Raw genomic sequence first — 13853 nt, 5'->3', positions numbered from 1 at the left:
GTATGCTTGAAGTAACTGTTTTATCGATTTAATCTTAGTATATTTATAGCTAGGTACAATTATAAAATCATGTGCAATCTAGAGCTTTTCAGAATGAAGTTAATACGGAGAAATTGATTACATAATTGTAAAGAAATCAGTTACTGGCTTGGTTTAAAAATAGTAACAATTTTATGAAAAGAAGTACACTCGATTTCTTAAACATCTATATGTAGTTTATAAAAAGCAGGTAAAAAAATCCCATAAATCTATACTAATATTATAAAGCTGAAGAGTTTGTTTGTTTGTTTGTTTGAACTCGCTAATCTCAGGAACTACTGGTCCGATTTGAAAAATTCTTTCACTGTTAGATAGCCCATTTATCGAGGAAGGCTATAGGCGACCATTAGGAGCGGAGTAGTAACGAAAAATGTTACAAAAACGGGGAAAATTATGACCCATTCTCTCTTACGTGACGCAAGCGAAGTTGCGCGGGTCAGCTAGTATTTGCTAAAATCTTTGAACATTATTAATAATATTCCTTGCTTGAAATACCCCAACTTTCTTCCGTAACGCAATTATTACCTCAACATACCTACGTCTTATACTTCATAAAAAGACCCGATAAAGCCAAATTCCTTTTAATCTTACCTAATTGATTTGACCCTTCAATGGATTTTTACCCCAAATTACCCGTACCCTAATTACCTTACCTTGCCTGGGTCCAATAACTTCGAAATTAGCCGTTACGTCTTTAGAAACCTTCCTATATTTAGAATCGCTTAAGACCCCAATCGTTTTGGGGCTAAAAGGGTTAGTATTGGTAGAAATATTTCCGATTTCTATAATGTTAGTTCGGTCTCAATAATGTCTGCGTTTTGGGTTTGCCTTTAGAGAGTTCGTTTATTACGTACTACGGTACCTTTTGGTAGTAATCATTTGGGTAAATTATGTAGCTACGGACCTAAATATAGATTTTTATTATAACTAGCTTACTTCATATGATTGTATTGGTACAAACTTCCGAATATAAGATTTCAGTATACTTAATCTTTAATTTAAAATTTGGTAAGGCTTGTCTTCAGTATGTTCGCTAAACCATATCAAAGGATTTTTGGCTCGTTATTAAAAATGACCCGCGCAACTTCGCTTGCGTCACATAAGAGAATGGGTCAAATTTTTCCCCGTTTTTGTAACATTTTTTATTGCTGCTCTGCTCCTCTTGGTCGTACCGTGATGATATACAGCCTATAACCTTTCTCGATAAATGGTCTATCTAACACTGAAATAATTTTCCAAATCGGACCAGTAGTTCCTGAGATTAGCGCGCTCAAACAAACAAACAAACAAACTATTCCGCTTTATAATATTAGTATAGATTACAACAAAGAAGGATTTATTTCTAAAAAAATGATTTCTATATGAAGTGTTCGATACTTTTATTTTGTATGGTCTTATTTTTTATACAAATATTCTAAATTAATTTTATTTCAATTGTCACTTCACGTTTCTTACGACCACCCAGTATCGCTACTTCTTCTTCTTCTTAAAAAAGACAACTCCCGCACTAAGAATTGCTCTTGTGTCGCGGGGACTTTTACAAACATACAAACAACGGACACAAAGCACAACCAGACCCGAAACAATTATTTGTGGATCGCACAAATAATTGCTCCGTGTGGGAATCGAACCCACGACCTCCTGATGCAGTGGTTTCGGCGTGGTGACCTAAACCACTGCGCCACGGAGGCAGTCATACATACTGTTTAATAAATATCGCTTAGTTTATCAGGTGGAATATATGTTGTCATCTTTCAGTCACTTTATCTATGGGATAAATTATCTGACAGTTATACATAAGCCGTAAAAGCCTTGACATAATAAATAGAAGCATTGTATAGCAAACCTTACCTACAAACATTAAACTGTCAGCACTATTAATGACTATCTTCCTTTAACTGAAATTAATTTACAGTCCATTAGTATTCTGAAAGGACCGCATAGTGTATTATTTAGATTAAAATATCCTCGCATAAATAGCTATATAATAAATAGCTTTTACCTACATTTTTTGTAATAATAGTTTATTTTTAAATACAGTTGTAACTTTTATGACTGTTATAAAACCCATTTTTATAGACCTTTAAGAACTATTTTTGTTATGAACACAATTATGTATTACCTACATATTAAAGTACTTACAAGAAAAACATTAACTCAAGGCCTAATCCTTCCTACGTTTCGAAAGAGACTCTTGACCAGCAGTGGGCTATGGCAGCTACGGATGTAAAAAAAAACATAAAGGCAAAAGAAGTACCCTCTTATTCATAAAATATATGAACTTATGAGAGGCTTATCAAGCGTTTTGTTTCTTTCACTCCTTAGCGAAATGAAAGAGAGAAAACATATTTTAGTAGTTGTTTAACTAAAATAGGTTTATTGTGTGTTTATAAATAAGGGGTAGTATTTAAAGCGTTGAGACGTGTTAGTTAAATAAGATTACCATTACCAGCTCTTTATTCATTCATCGTATGGTTCTTGGTCAGCCTAGTGTCCAAGTTGTTAAAACCAACCAAAGATTTTGGGGGCATTTGACGAGACACAAAGACATTTTATTTCAGTACCATTACGCGGCCACTCATCAATAAAATGTCGAAGCTAAGGTTACTTTACTCACTAATCCTTTACTGATCGGATAAATTATCTGATAGTTATCCATAAATAATAATTAATAATCATAATTATTGAGCGCAACTAGCTAAACCACCTCAGTAAGCAAAATTTTGATATTTTTTAAAAGCTATCACTTTTAACTTATTCTTTGTTCTGTACAGTTATTTATACAAAACAGTTTCATCGAAATGTATTCCAATCGGAACTCTTCAACAATTGAACGAAATGTCACGAGACAAAAAAAGTAATTCGTACGCAGAATTCAGAAATAATCACGAATATTACTTGCCGGCGGTTGAAAATTACAATAAATATTGTCAGGAAGTTACAAGCGAAGACGATGGAAGTCAGCGTCAAATCATGTATAGTCATGAGCATTATATAATATTGAAAGAACTGATTTTTTCTGTAATTTATACAAAATATGCGATATTTTGGTCAACAATCAATCAATAAATAATTGTATATTATCAATTGTATGTTCAACTAATTGTATATTATTATGAAAAAAAAATTAAAATATCAAAAACAGTGGATACATTAACAATATCTTAGAATTACTAGATATTACTGTCAGGGAAATTAAAAAAATCTTTAAATTGATTATAGTCGGATTAGGTTACATTATACGATTTACACATATATTTTGAATTTATTATTATTTTTGAGGTTATAACAGTATTTTTTGACCATTATTGTTGTTTTTTTTTAATTTATTAAAAACCAAGTGTCTGTAAAATGATTCCGTATTTATGCTCAAGACAGTACCAAATTTACATAGAAAGAGAAGATAAATAAACGCAATGCTAACTCAATGACTGTTCCCATAAAATAATCCGTTTTAGTCGATTCGATCTCTCCTAAAAGCTTCGTAGCTCAATAAAAAGTGGATTTATTTAGTAATTTATGTTCTACCTACGTTTCTTTTCTTTTTAAGGTTCCGTACACAAAGGGCAAAGACGGGACGGTGGCCTATTACTAAGACTTTAGTGTCTATCTGTCACCAGGTTGTATCTCATGAACCGTGATCGTTAGGCCAGTTAACGTTGGCGCTATAACAGGCAATACAAAAAAAGCAGAATAAACAAATATTTAAAGGGGGCTCTTATACAAACGTATTTTTTGCTGTTTTTATAAATAATGGTGCTAAACCTTCGGGGACCCTTCGTGCTCGAGCCCATCTCGCACTTGACCAGTTTTTTAGAGCTTTTTACAAGCTCCCTTGAATGTACTATAACTTTGTGCTAATTGATATTTTCAACGACTGAAGATCTTTTGTTTCAATTCAGTATTAATTTGCCCGTGAATTGTTAATCCTAATTGGAATTTTTAATTCTTTAGAGACATTTTGTACCTAGATTTTTTACATAAAAGACGATACCTTTTTTCAGACTGTATTAATATTAAAGATTAATTAAAGCAAAAGCCATATTTGGTATGATTTCTTAGGTCAAGACTTGAAGTAATTAAATGTAATAAATTAAAATTAAGTGTTGTTTTTTGCACAAGTAGGTCCTGAAAACATTTTCCACCAGAAAATTTAGTTTCTAAGGAACACGCTAAATGCGCTGATCAGAATCAGTTTCAGATTTTTTTAACAAAATTTGTGACTCTGTTGTAGATGATTAGTAGGAAATTGCTCTTTGGTTAATCTCCCAAAAAGAACAAATTCTCCTTTTAAGGAAACAAGACCATAATACCAACCTTATTACATTTAGTACTGCTGGCTAACTGCTGATGTCTTCTGGCAACCACGCAGGATATCCTCGCGTACACGTAGACCATCACAGCCATGGGTAAGAAGAACGACCCCATGGCTGAGAAGACCACGTACCCAGGGTTCTGGTTGTACCGACAGACTCCACCTTGGTTGTGATCCGGTTCGTACCTGGAGGCAAAAGGAAAAGGTATTTATTTATCTTCTCAACTCTCACATTTACAGGCTTGTAACTTTGAGGCACTCATAGCAAAGTTGTGCTCATCGGTCGGTAAACGATCTGCGGGTTAAGCAACCATTGGCGCGGTCATTCTATAGATGGGTGACCACATAGTGGTATTTGAACTGAGCGTCTCTGTGCTTCGGAGGACACGTAAAACGTCGGTCCCGGTTGTTGTCAATAAGATAACAGTCGTTAAACCACGTCAAAGGCCTTTCGGGCGGCTTGAACAACTTTGACACTAGGTTGACCACTATCATCCGATAGATAGATAGGCTTGTATTTTTACCGTGATTCTCTACCACTATCGACTACCGACAACAGGCTAGCTAATGAAAAAAATTGCATGACAATCGGTTCAGCGCCTCTCGCGGGTGTTGTAAAACCTATTTTGGCAGTAAATTTTATATGTGAAACTCTCGATACACGAAAGTACCGACTGTACAGAATCATGCTACTCTACTATTGTTACATATGGTACCGGTGGTACGGAACGCCAGCTTCCGCAAAACGCAGACAAAAAGCTGTCAACTCTGTCAAGCCTCATTTCAAGAGTAAGATGTACAACCACACATCACTACTTTGGCAGCGAGCTATCCTTGTAATCGGCATAGCACGCTGGCAGCCTGTATACCCGGACGGTGATACTGGCTGCCCTGCCACCTTCATCGTATGTAGTAGAAAAGTAATGATTTTTAAGAAATTATTTCTTAAAAATCATTACTTTTACATACACAAAGAAAGAACTTTGGCTGCGGAGTAAAAGGAAATAGGTATTTAGAATAGTTTGAAAAGATAAGTATGAGCACAAGGGATATATAGCTATATCTTTACTTACTATATATACTAACAAAGCCTCATAACCCAAAACTGTATAGTGAACTTGAAACTATTGAGAAGTCGGTCCAACAACAAGCAAGATAAATATTCGTCTTCGAAGTTTGATGAATGAAGAAGCAATTAGAAGTGAATATAATATTGAGATCGCAAATCTACGAGTGCTGTTATACATTTAGTTATGGTGGGCGAGTTAACAAGAATATCAATTACTGTCCGGATCTCTCTGGTGAATTTGTGTGGAAGTGTTCTGGTAACTAGCTCACTATCCCGGATCTGCTTGCCTACAAAGTTTCATACGCTATTTCAGATGCTACATTGTTGATTATTGAAAAGTTTTGCCTGTGGTTAATTCCGAGTCTTCAACTATCTCCATGCTATATTTCAGTAAAATCGGTTCGGTAGTTTAGCCTAAATTTTTTTACGAACAAAGGCGATGATAGACATCAATCCATCAGCTGCAAAGCATCGTACATTCACAATTTTCTATACTTGTGTCAGCTGCAAACCTTATATTAGATCGGGGATAAAGTCTTTTCGCATTAAAGTAAATATGAACTTGTAATAAAATGTCTTTGGCTTCAAGAATCACAAATAAGTACACGGTTCATTAGGTTTCTTTCAGTGAGCACGTGAGGTACCCAAATATCGAGCTTTTTTGTGTAGAGAAAAGATTTTGTTACAAGTTCATACATACTATACTTAATTCGAAAAGACTTTTTCCCCGACCTAATATATACTATGCAATAGTACTTATGTCTTAAGTGTCCATTCTGCTACTAAGCTTCATATTCACGTTATGTGGTTATTTTACATACTATATTACTAAACAATCGTGATCGCATTTATGTAGTTATACCGTTCAAGTTAGGTTTTAGCAATGTTTTAAATCGTTTCTATTCAGTTTCAGCCAGTACGTTCTTTCTAAAACTATTCGTTTATTTTGTTTTAAAAGGTCAGCCTGGGCGTATATTTCAATAGATCTGTTAAACACGAGATGGGCGGGCTTCAAACCACAAGCGCAAACTGCAAACCAAACCGTTTTAGAATCTCTTTAAAACAATTCTAGTACTGCAATTATGCCATTTTTATTATACTATAGAGACATAGATATTTATCTGAATATTTCTGCTTTTAAATTAGTAAGTGTTACTTAAACTTTTCACTATCGACAACCGAGTAGCTATCGGCAAATTTAAAAATAGCCATCAGCGCCCCTAGCGTATTTTGCAAGAACTATATTTTCACGTCATTTTAAAAGTCAATCTATAGGTAGTCGTAATATTTGTCTTTTCCTTAAGTTTGGTAATGCTCTTTATGAGAAAAAGATACCCTTTTTGGGAATATGTGAGGGTCAATGTCATCATTGCCATTCACACACATCTGGCTGCTAAGATCACGACCCAACTCGGGAATTGAAAAATCATTAACCTTCAGAATGTCATTATATGCATATACGGAATCGAGAAATAGGATGTACTTTAATAATACCTTTTATCATAGGGGTAGGCAGATAGCATAGAGTTGTAAAGTAAATGCTTTAATAAAATCTAGAGTAGTTTATTTGTTTATAATGATGTAAAGGCAAAAGTATGTACGTTTGGTTAAATTACGAATGAAATTTGTTAAAATGATTTTTTTTGATTGAAATAAATTTGAAGTACGAAATTAAAGATTACAAAGGTTTTATTTTCAAAATCCACCTTCTCATTCGGCGTCACCTAATAATGTATATTATATATCAAGCTAAGAATATTATCAAGGCTCCGCGAAATCTGAAAGTGTTTAATATCCCTGAAAAGATTTTATTATTCCATGGTCAGCATAACGGTCTGAAACGGCGAATGTGACCTGATTTCAGTTCTTGAAGTTGGTATTCCTAATATCTAAGTTCCTACAATCAACAGCGGAAGTGACGTTGTTGAAATTCTTGCAAATATTTAGCCTACTTTTGTTATGTTGGTACAAAGAACTACACTGTAATTAGTCTTATTACTAGAGAAATTTCAGCTATTTATTTGAGTAAAGAAATTAAATAAGTGGGTATGATTGACGATTGTGTTGTAAGACATTTTTCTTTTGGTTTAATCACCTTTGAAGTGGAACATTTTTTTATTCGTATAATAAGACCAATAAGGTCTTGAGTTTTTTAATAATTAATTAGGACAAAAGTTATGATTACGCCTAGTGAGTATAGAAGAAAAACTTATTTTTTTATTATTAATAAAAAATAAAGTGGTATTTGTTTGACAGTGTTTAGACGTTTTTTTAGTATTATCTTTTTTATATGAGTTTATTCTACTCATATTTAGAATAAATTTCATAGTTTGGGAAGGTAGGTTCTGAAAATTTGCCTAGACTAGACCTAGACTAACATATAGTTTATTTTAACAAAAACGTTATTATTCCTCGCGGATCGAATCGAATAAATTAGTACGAAATATTCATAACATTAGGTTTTCAGATACTAGTTATATATTTTAATAATAGTTGAGGTATTAATCTACGGATTTTTGTTATCTGAAAATAAATGATAGTAAATAAACAAAAAATAGACTGCGACAAAAATAAAACAAAATGGTGAGGCCTGGCGGGGATTTTTCAAGGCCGACATGGCTACCAATATTGGAGTCCCATGTCAAACGTATGTGCCACGGTACCCATAAAAATACCAATATGTTTGGACTGCATACTGAAACACAACATATTGCAAATGTTGTGATAAAATATAATGTTTGAAACTATTTGTTGAAACTTTATTGAATAGAGCTTCGATATAAAATGTTAATTTTTTATGGTTAGGATTAACGTGATCATGCATTGTTAGTTCATTTTGATTTTCTCGACGTTTCGGCGAGATTGCAGTGAAAACATAAGTGTAGCAATGATGTGTATAATTACGTGTAGTAATTATAATGAAAGTGTTTCTGTTTTTCCTTAGTCTTTTCTTGCACTGAGAGTTATTTAATTTATTTTTTAAATTTAATTAAGTACAGTCTTAAAAGTCATTCGCATTTAATTTTGTTCTCATTTCCAATAACATTTCAAAATTTTATGAGTTACAAAACTATAGCACACCATGTAAGAGAAAATAAAACTTGAACCTTTCTTTAATGTTAAACCAAGTTCCCTACAGACCCAGGAATTTTATTTCCCCATACAATTTTCCATCCAAATAAAATTTTATCGGGTACCCAATCTTCACTTTTCTATAGATTGATGGGTACATTACCGTGCCCTTACATGGTTGATTAGTTGCTTCGTCAACCGGATAGAGGGCACTAAGGTGTTCTTATGAGGGTCTTTTGTATTTACCTTTCTCACCTAAATATGAGGTATGTAAAGGGTTGTGATAAAGGGCTGCAGTGCCCTTTTTGCTGCCCTTATAAAGGATGTGATGATATTATTATGTTTATAAATATATATGATTCCTTTTGTTATTAGATGGAGTGTAAAGAGAATGGGGGCTTGTTTCGTTTTGTTTGTTGATTTTTGTTACACGTGACTATGTTCTTGTTAAATATTATTCTGATAAATAGTATTCTATGTGTTAATTTGGGTAACTAAACTAATTTATTATATTAGTAAAGTAAGATCTATAAGTTGTTTGTATTTAGCATACCATATTATTGCTATGTTTTTTAACACAATAAATATAACAACAATCACATAGAAAAATGTGGCAAATAAACAGCTGTCTCCACTTGACGGAAATAAACACATGAAAATAAAAACTTTACTACTGCAAGGTAGAATTAGAAAAACGCTTTTTGGCTATATATTTATTTATCATTGTAGCATAATATAGGGGCTTTGTATTAAAGAAAGAAACAATATAAAGGTACGATTATTATTTTAGTACAAATACACTTCACCAATACTATATCGGAATATCTAGAAATCTATTACTTAATATATCTTATTAGCGATTTTATTACAGAAATATTGACTCCAGATATCAAATATTTTGCCCAAGATATAACGTTTATGGAATCGTAACAATTGGTTTTATTGCTATGACGTCATAAACACAAGAGCTGTACCAATGATGTGAGATAAAGATTATGAAATAAAAAGATTATATGGTGAACCTTTAAAGATATGGCCGTATTATGATGTTATAAAAAGCTTTAAGGCAAAATGCGTGGAAGTTTTACTGGTGTTCAAGTACTTGTTGCTTTTTTTATTCCTCATTTTTGTATTTAAAATACTAACCTCTCTATTAGTCTCACTCTATTCTTAAGAAGTGAATTACGGTTACAATAATACAATTCTAATCAAAATGAGTTAAAAGGCATATTTCATACACCTATGCCTACATCTTTGGGTTATGTAACGTTTCAAATTCTAACTACTACTTTTATGTAATCATTTTTTTCGCAACCAATTAATACTTCTTAAAGTCTAGATTTCGAAATCATGAATGTGGAAGAAAGGGATACCTTATTAAATAAGGTCAGAAACTTAATTCGTAAAAGGCTTTCATCCCCTTGGGGGTTGAAGCTATCATCGACAAGTTGTACCTAGATCCGATTGGGAACAAGTCTAATAGCCTCTACGTGAGGACTAGAACGTGTAACTACAGATCTCCGGTCAAACGTCTTTATATCTGTAATCTTACGAAAGTGGTGAAACGAATTGAACATGTTAATGGAAGGATTGCCAGAGAATACCAGAAACTGAAGGTTTTCGAAATTCCATCGCTGAAAGATTGATGCTAATTAAAAAAAAATACGGATATATTTTCGGATTTATGTAGAGCCGGTACTGTCGAGTATCGAAAGCTTGACATTTAGAATGTACTGCCAAAATATTTCCTACGACACCCGTCAGAGGCGCTGATCAGATTTTCATACAAAATTTATCGATGACAGGTCGGTTGTCGGTAGTGGTTATTAGTAGAGAATCCAGCTACATTATTTCTTCTATAATAACACACAAAGTTATGATCTACCAGTATTATCGGGGAAATACGATGTGATTTTAAAAATAAACTTTCTACAATAAAAACCTACATTAAAACAGGGTAGGCGCGCAAATTAATGACTATACTCTTTAAAATATAGCTTGATTAAAATGACAGTTCTAAGCAAAACAGAGAACACAACTTTGTAGTGACGTCTAACGAGTATTACAAATTGAAACACGAAAAATCTGTCTTGTCTAGCATTATAACTATTTTTTAAATACAGATCCTCAATAAGAAATCAGAATAATTCAATACAATCAGCCTTTAAACTAAAAATCAGTACTATTTTCTTTAGTCTTAAAAATAAACCTAATAATTTTCAACCTCTCTACAAGGCTACGTCATGTTGCAAAAAATTTAGTGAGGAGACACAATAGATAAGAGTAAATCATCTGATTAATCGTTAATCGCGAAGTACACTTTGATACTATTCGTGACCAAGAATTAATAATTAATCTCCAAGATTGTTCCAGCAATTCTGATGATAGCGATGAGGATGATACTGATTTAGGATGCGCACTATTAACCGCGCATCCTATATTACTATCATCCTTATCCCTATCATCAGAATTGCACCATTAGCTGAATAAATTAATTTTATTTAACTGTTTTCATTGTTTTATTTAATTGATCCTAATTAATTCTAAACTAGGAGAGGTCTCCGTGCGGTGATAAAAGTAGGGCTGGTCGTCCTATACGAATTTGCTTAAACAATAAGATTCACAACGACAATTCGTAAAAAGCTAATTCAAAAATAATTGAATCGAATATAATTATTTTAGATTCGATTTTTTCGCTATCGATTTTGATCAATAGTTCTACAACCCTAGTCAAAACAGTTTGACATCTGTCATTCTAATCAAGCTATATTTTAAAGACTATAATAACATTATTAACAGTTGGTCTGGTGAACAGTTAATTTATTTATTTATTTATTTATTTATTTATTTAATGGAACAACAAACAGTTACATTAGTTGGTCTTACATCTAGTATTTATAAAGTACGATATAAACAATAATGTAACCCACAACGTTGTCCACGGGTTAGCGGAAAATATTAAATAACAATAAAAAATCGCTGGGGCTTGTGGAAAATATACAAAAAGTACTATTTATTTAGATACGTGTTTTAAATAAAGTTAATTAGGTAATTACATTTAACTATGATGTATATAACTCGAACTTAGATAGATGTAACAAATATGATATATTATATGAAGAGGAAAATGAGACTATGATTATGAACCACTAACGAGTGGCCTATAGGGGTATGTACATCGCCCTAGAGGCCTCCCGCCAGCAGAGAGCTGTGGACTAGTTGTTTAAACTTTAAATTGGTTTCTAACTATTTTATATAGGGTAACAGCTTCAAGATATTTTCTTCGATCGCTTAGACGCAGTAGCTTGTACTTGCTAAGTAACTGGTCGTATGGTAGGTAGGTCTTGTGGCATCTGTAGTGCATGGCACGTAAAAATTTATGTTGGACTTTTTCAATCATGTCAATGTATATATTATAGAAAGGGTTCCACACCGGCACTGCGTACTCTAATTGAGAACACACTAAAGATTTAAATAGACATAGGTATGATGTAGTTCTTTTAAAATCGATTGATGACCGCATTATAAATCCATACATTTGATAGGCTTTATTAACTATTTTCGAAACGTGTAGGTCTAGGCAAAGTTTAGAGTCCAACATAATACCGAGATCACGAATCGAGTTTAATTTTGACAGAGAAGTATGACATAGAGTGTACGTATAGTTTATTAAGTTCTTGTTTTTAGTGAAAGTGATGACGTTACATTTAGATAAGTTTAATGTTAGTTTGTTGTTACGGCAGTAATCAGTAAAGTTATCTAGGTCTTTTTGGAGTAGACCTAGAATGTGGCAAATAAAACAATTAGCAAAGTAGAGAGATTAACGCAATACAAAATGACGTCTATTTTTATTTATTTTGTCCGTCAGGTAGATTGTTTAAAAAAAAATATACACATTTCTTTTATCACAGAACTATATTAATTGGCTTAGAGAAAAAACATTTCAGTTATGGAATGGGTTTAAACGACATTACGTTGTTTTCATCTCAGTGTATCGCCGTAATTATTTGATTTTGTACGAAAATAAATACTTGTAACACACACATAACTAAACAAACACTGAATTGCACGTTTGGTGCAGTGGTTATAGTGGTCACCTCGCCGCAATAACCGTAGCGCCGCGTGTGGTGGATTCGAATCCCACCCGGGACAAATCTTTGCGTAATGAACACGAATATTTGTTCTGACCCTGGTTGTTAATTTATCTTCCTCGATAAATGGGCTATCTAACACTGAAAGAATTTTTTTAATCGGACGGGTAGTTCCTGAGATAAGCGCGTTCAATCAAACAAACTCTTCTGTTTTATAATATTAGTATAGATTTATTTAAGAAAAGTGACTTCGATCTCTACTTACCATCCAAACATTGGTGGACAAGTGATGGCTCCAGCAGCAATCCAGACGAACAGTATCATGGTGAGCGCCAGTTTCTTAGACCTTCGTCTTCTGGAGTACGTCAGCGGTCTGGTGACGGCCAGGTAGCGGTCCACGCTGATGGCACAGAGGGAGAGGATGGAAGCTGTGCAGAGTAAGATGTCCAGACTGATCCAGATGTCGCAGAGGATCCAGCCCAGCTCCCATTTACCTGAGAAAGGGATTAAATGTTAGAGATGACAATAGAGTTTCGATTTTGAGAGTCTGCCAGGGATTTAGATTTATGTTTGATATTGTTTTCAGACGGTATATCTATAATTGTTTTAATTTTTCCACAGGTCATGCAGTAATAAACAAAATTTAAAAAGCACGTTGATGTAGATGCAACTATGGTGTGTCTCTTTTCAAATTATCATATTTTGGGACTCAATAACCGCAAAGAACACTAAAATGCTTAACAATCCACAAATCGGTGATTCCGATGAATAAAGATAATGACTATTAATTTAGTACTTTATTTTAAACGGCTTTACTCTACCACCAAGTTTATACAAAGCCGTTTAGCTTAAAAAGTAGAAGTACAATTATATTTTTCTAAAACGCAAAACATTTAAAATAAACACTACACAATTCCGTCACGGACGATTAAGCAATTTTAAGTAAAACCAACGCACATTAAGAATAAAATAAATATACAAGTTTTAAACGTTTTTCCTTTGGATTACACATAGATTTTGTTATTTATTTATAGTTCATTAACTCGGAATTTTGTTCAGTCATGTATTCTGATTGTATTGTGTTCACCACTTAGGCACTTAGTACTAATTTAAATTAATGATTTGAAAGTGCCTGTGATTGTTTTGACGTCAAAACTAGGAAATATGATGGATAAGAGAATGTATTATACAAAAATATGTTAATATATTATTATCAGTAAATGGCGTTGCTGCAATTCTTGGGCGCTTTCATATTAATCTTGGAATC

General features: G+C 33.2%; 1 protein-coding gene across 1 annotated transcript in view; it reads right to left on the bottom strand.

Moving 5' to 3' along the window:
* The window catches only part of LOC142983593 (putative G-protein coupled receptor No18), a 78620-nt gene that overhangs the window by 1244 nt on the left and 63523 nt on the right, over positions 1 to 13853 (bottom strand). The window contains exons 3-4 of the mRNA XM_076130555.1: positions 12852 to 13080; positions 4357 to 4540 (exon numbers count right to left, since the gene is read on the bottom strand). Of these exons, the coding sequence (XP_075986670.1) occupies positions 4357 to 4540; positions 12852 to 13080 (413 nt within the window). The remainder of the gene's footprint in view (positions 1 to 4356; positions 4541 to 12851; positions 13081 to 13853) is intronic.

Source organism: Anticarsia gemmatalis, chromosome 24 (assembly GCF_050436995.1).
Source record: "Anticarsia gemmatalis isolate Benzon Research Colony breed Stoneville strain chromosome 24, ilAntGemm2 primary, whole genome shotgun sequence".
Taxonomy (NCBI): domain Eukaryota; kingdom Metazoa; phylum Arthropoda; class Insecta; order Lepidoptera; family Erebidae; genus Anticarsia; species Anticarsia gemmatalis.
Note: the sequence above shows the minus strand (reverse complement) of the source record. Positions and strands in the feature narration are given on the sequence as shown.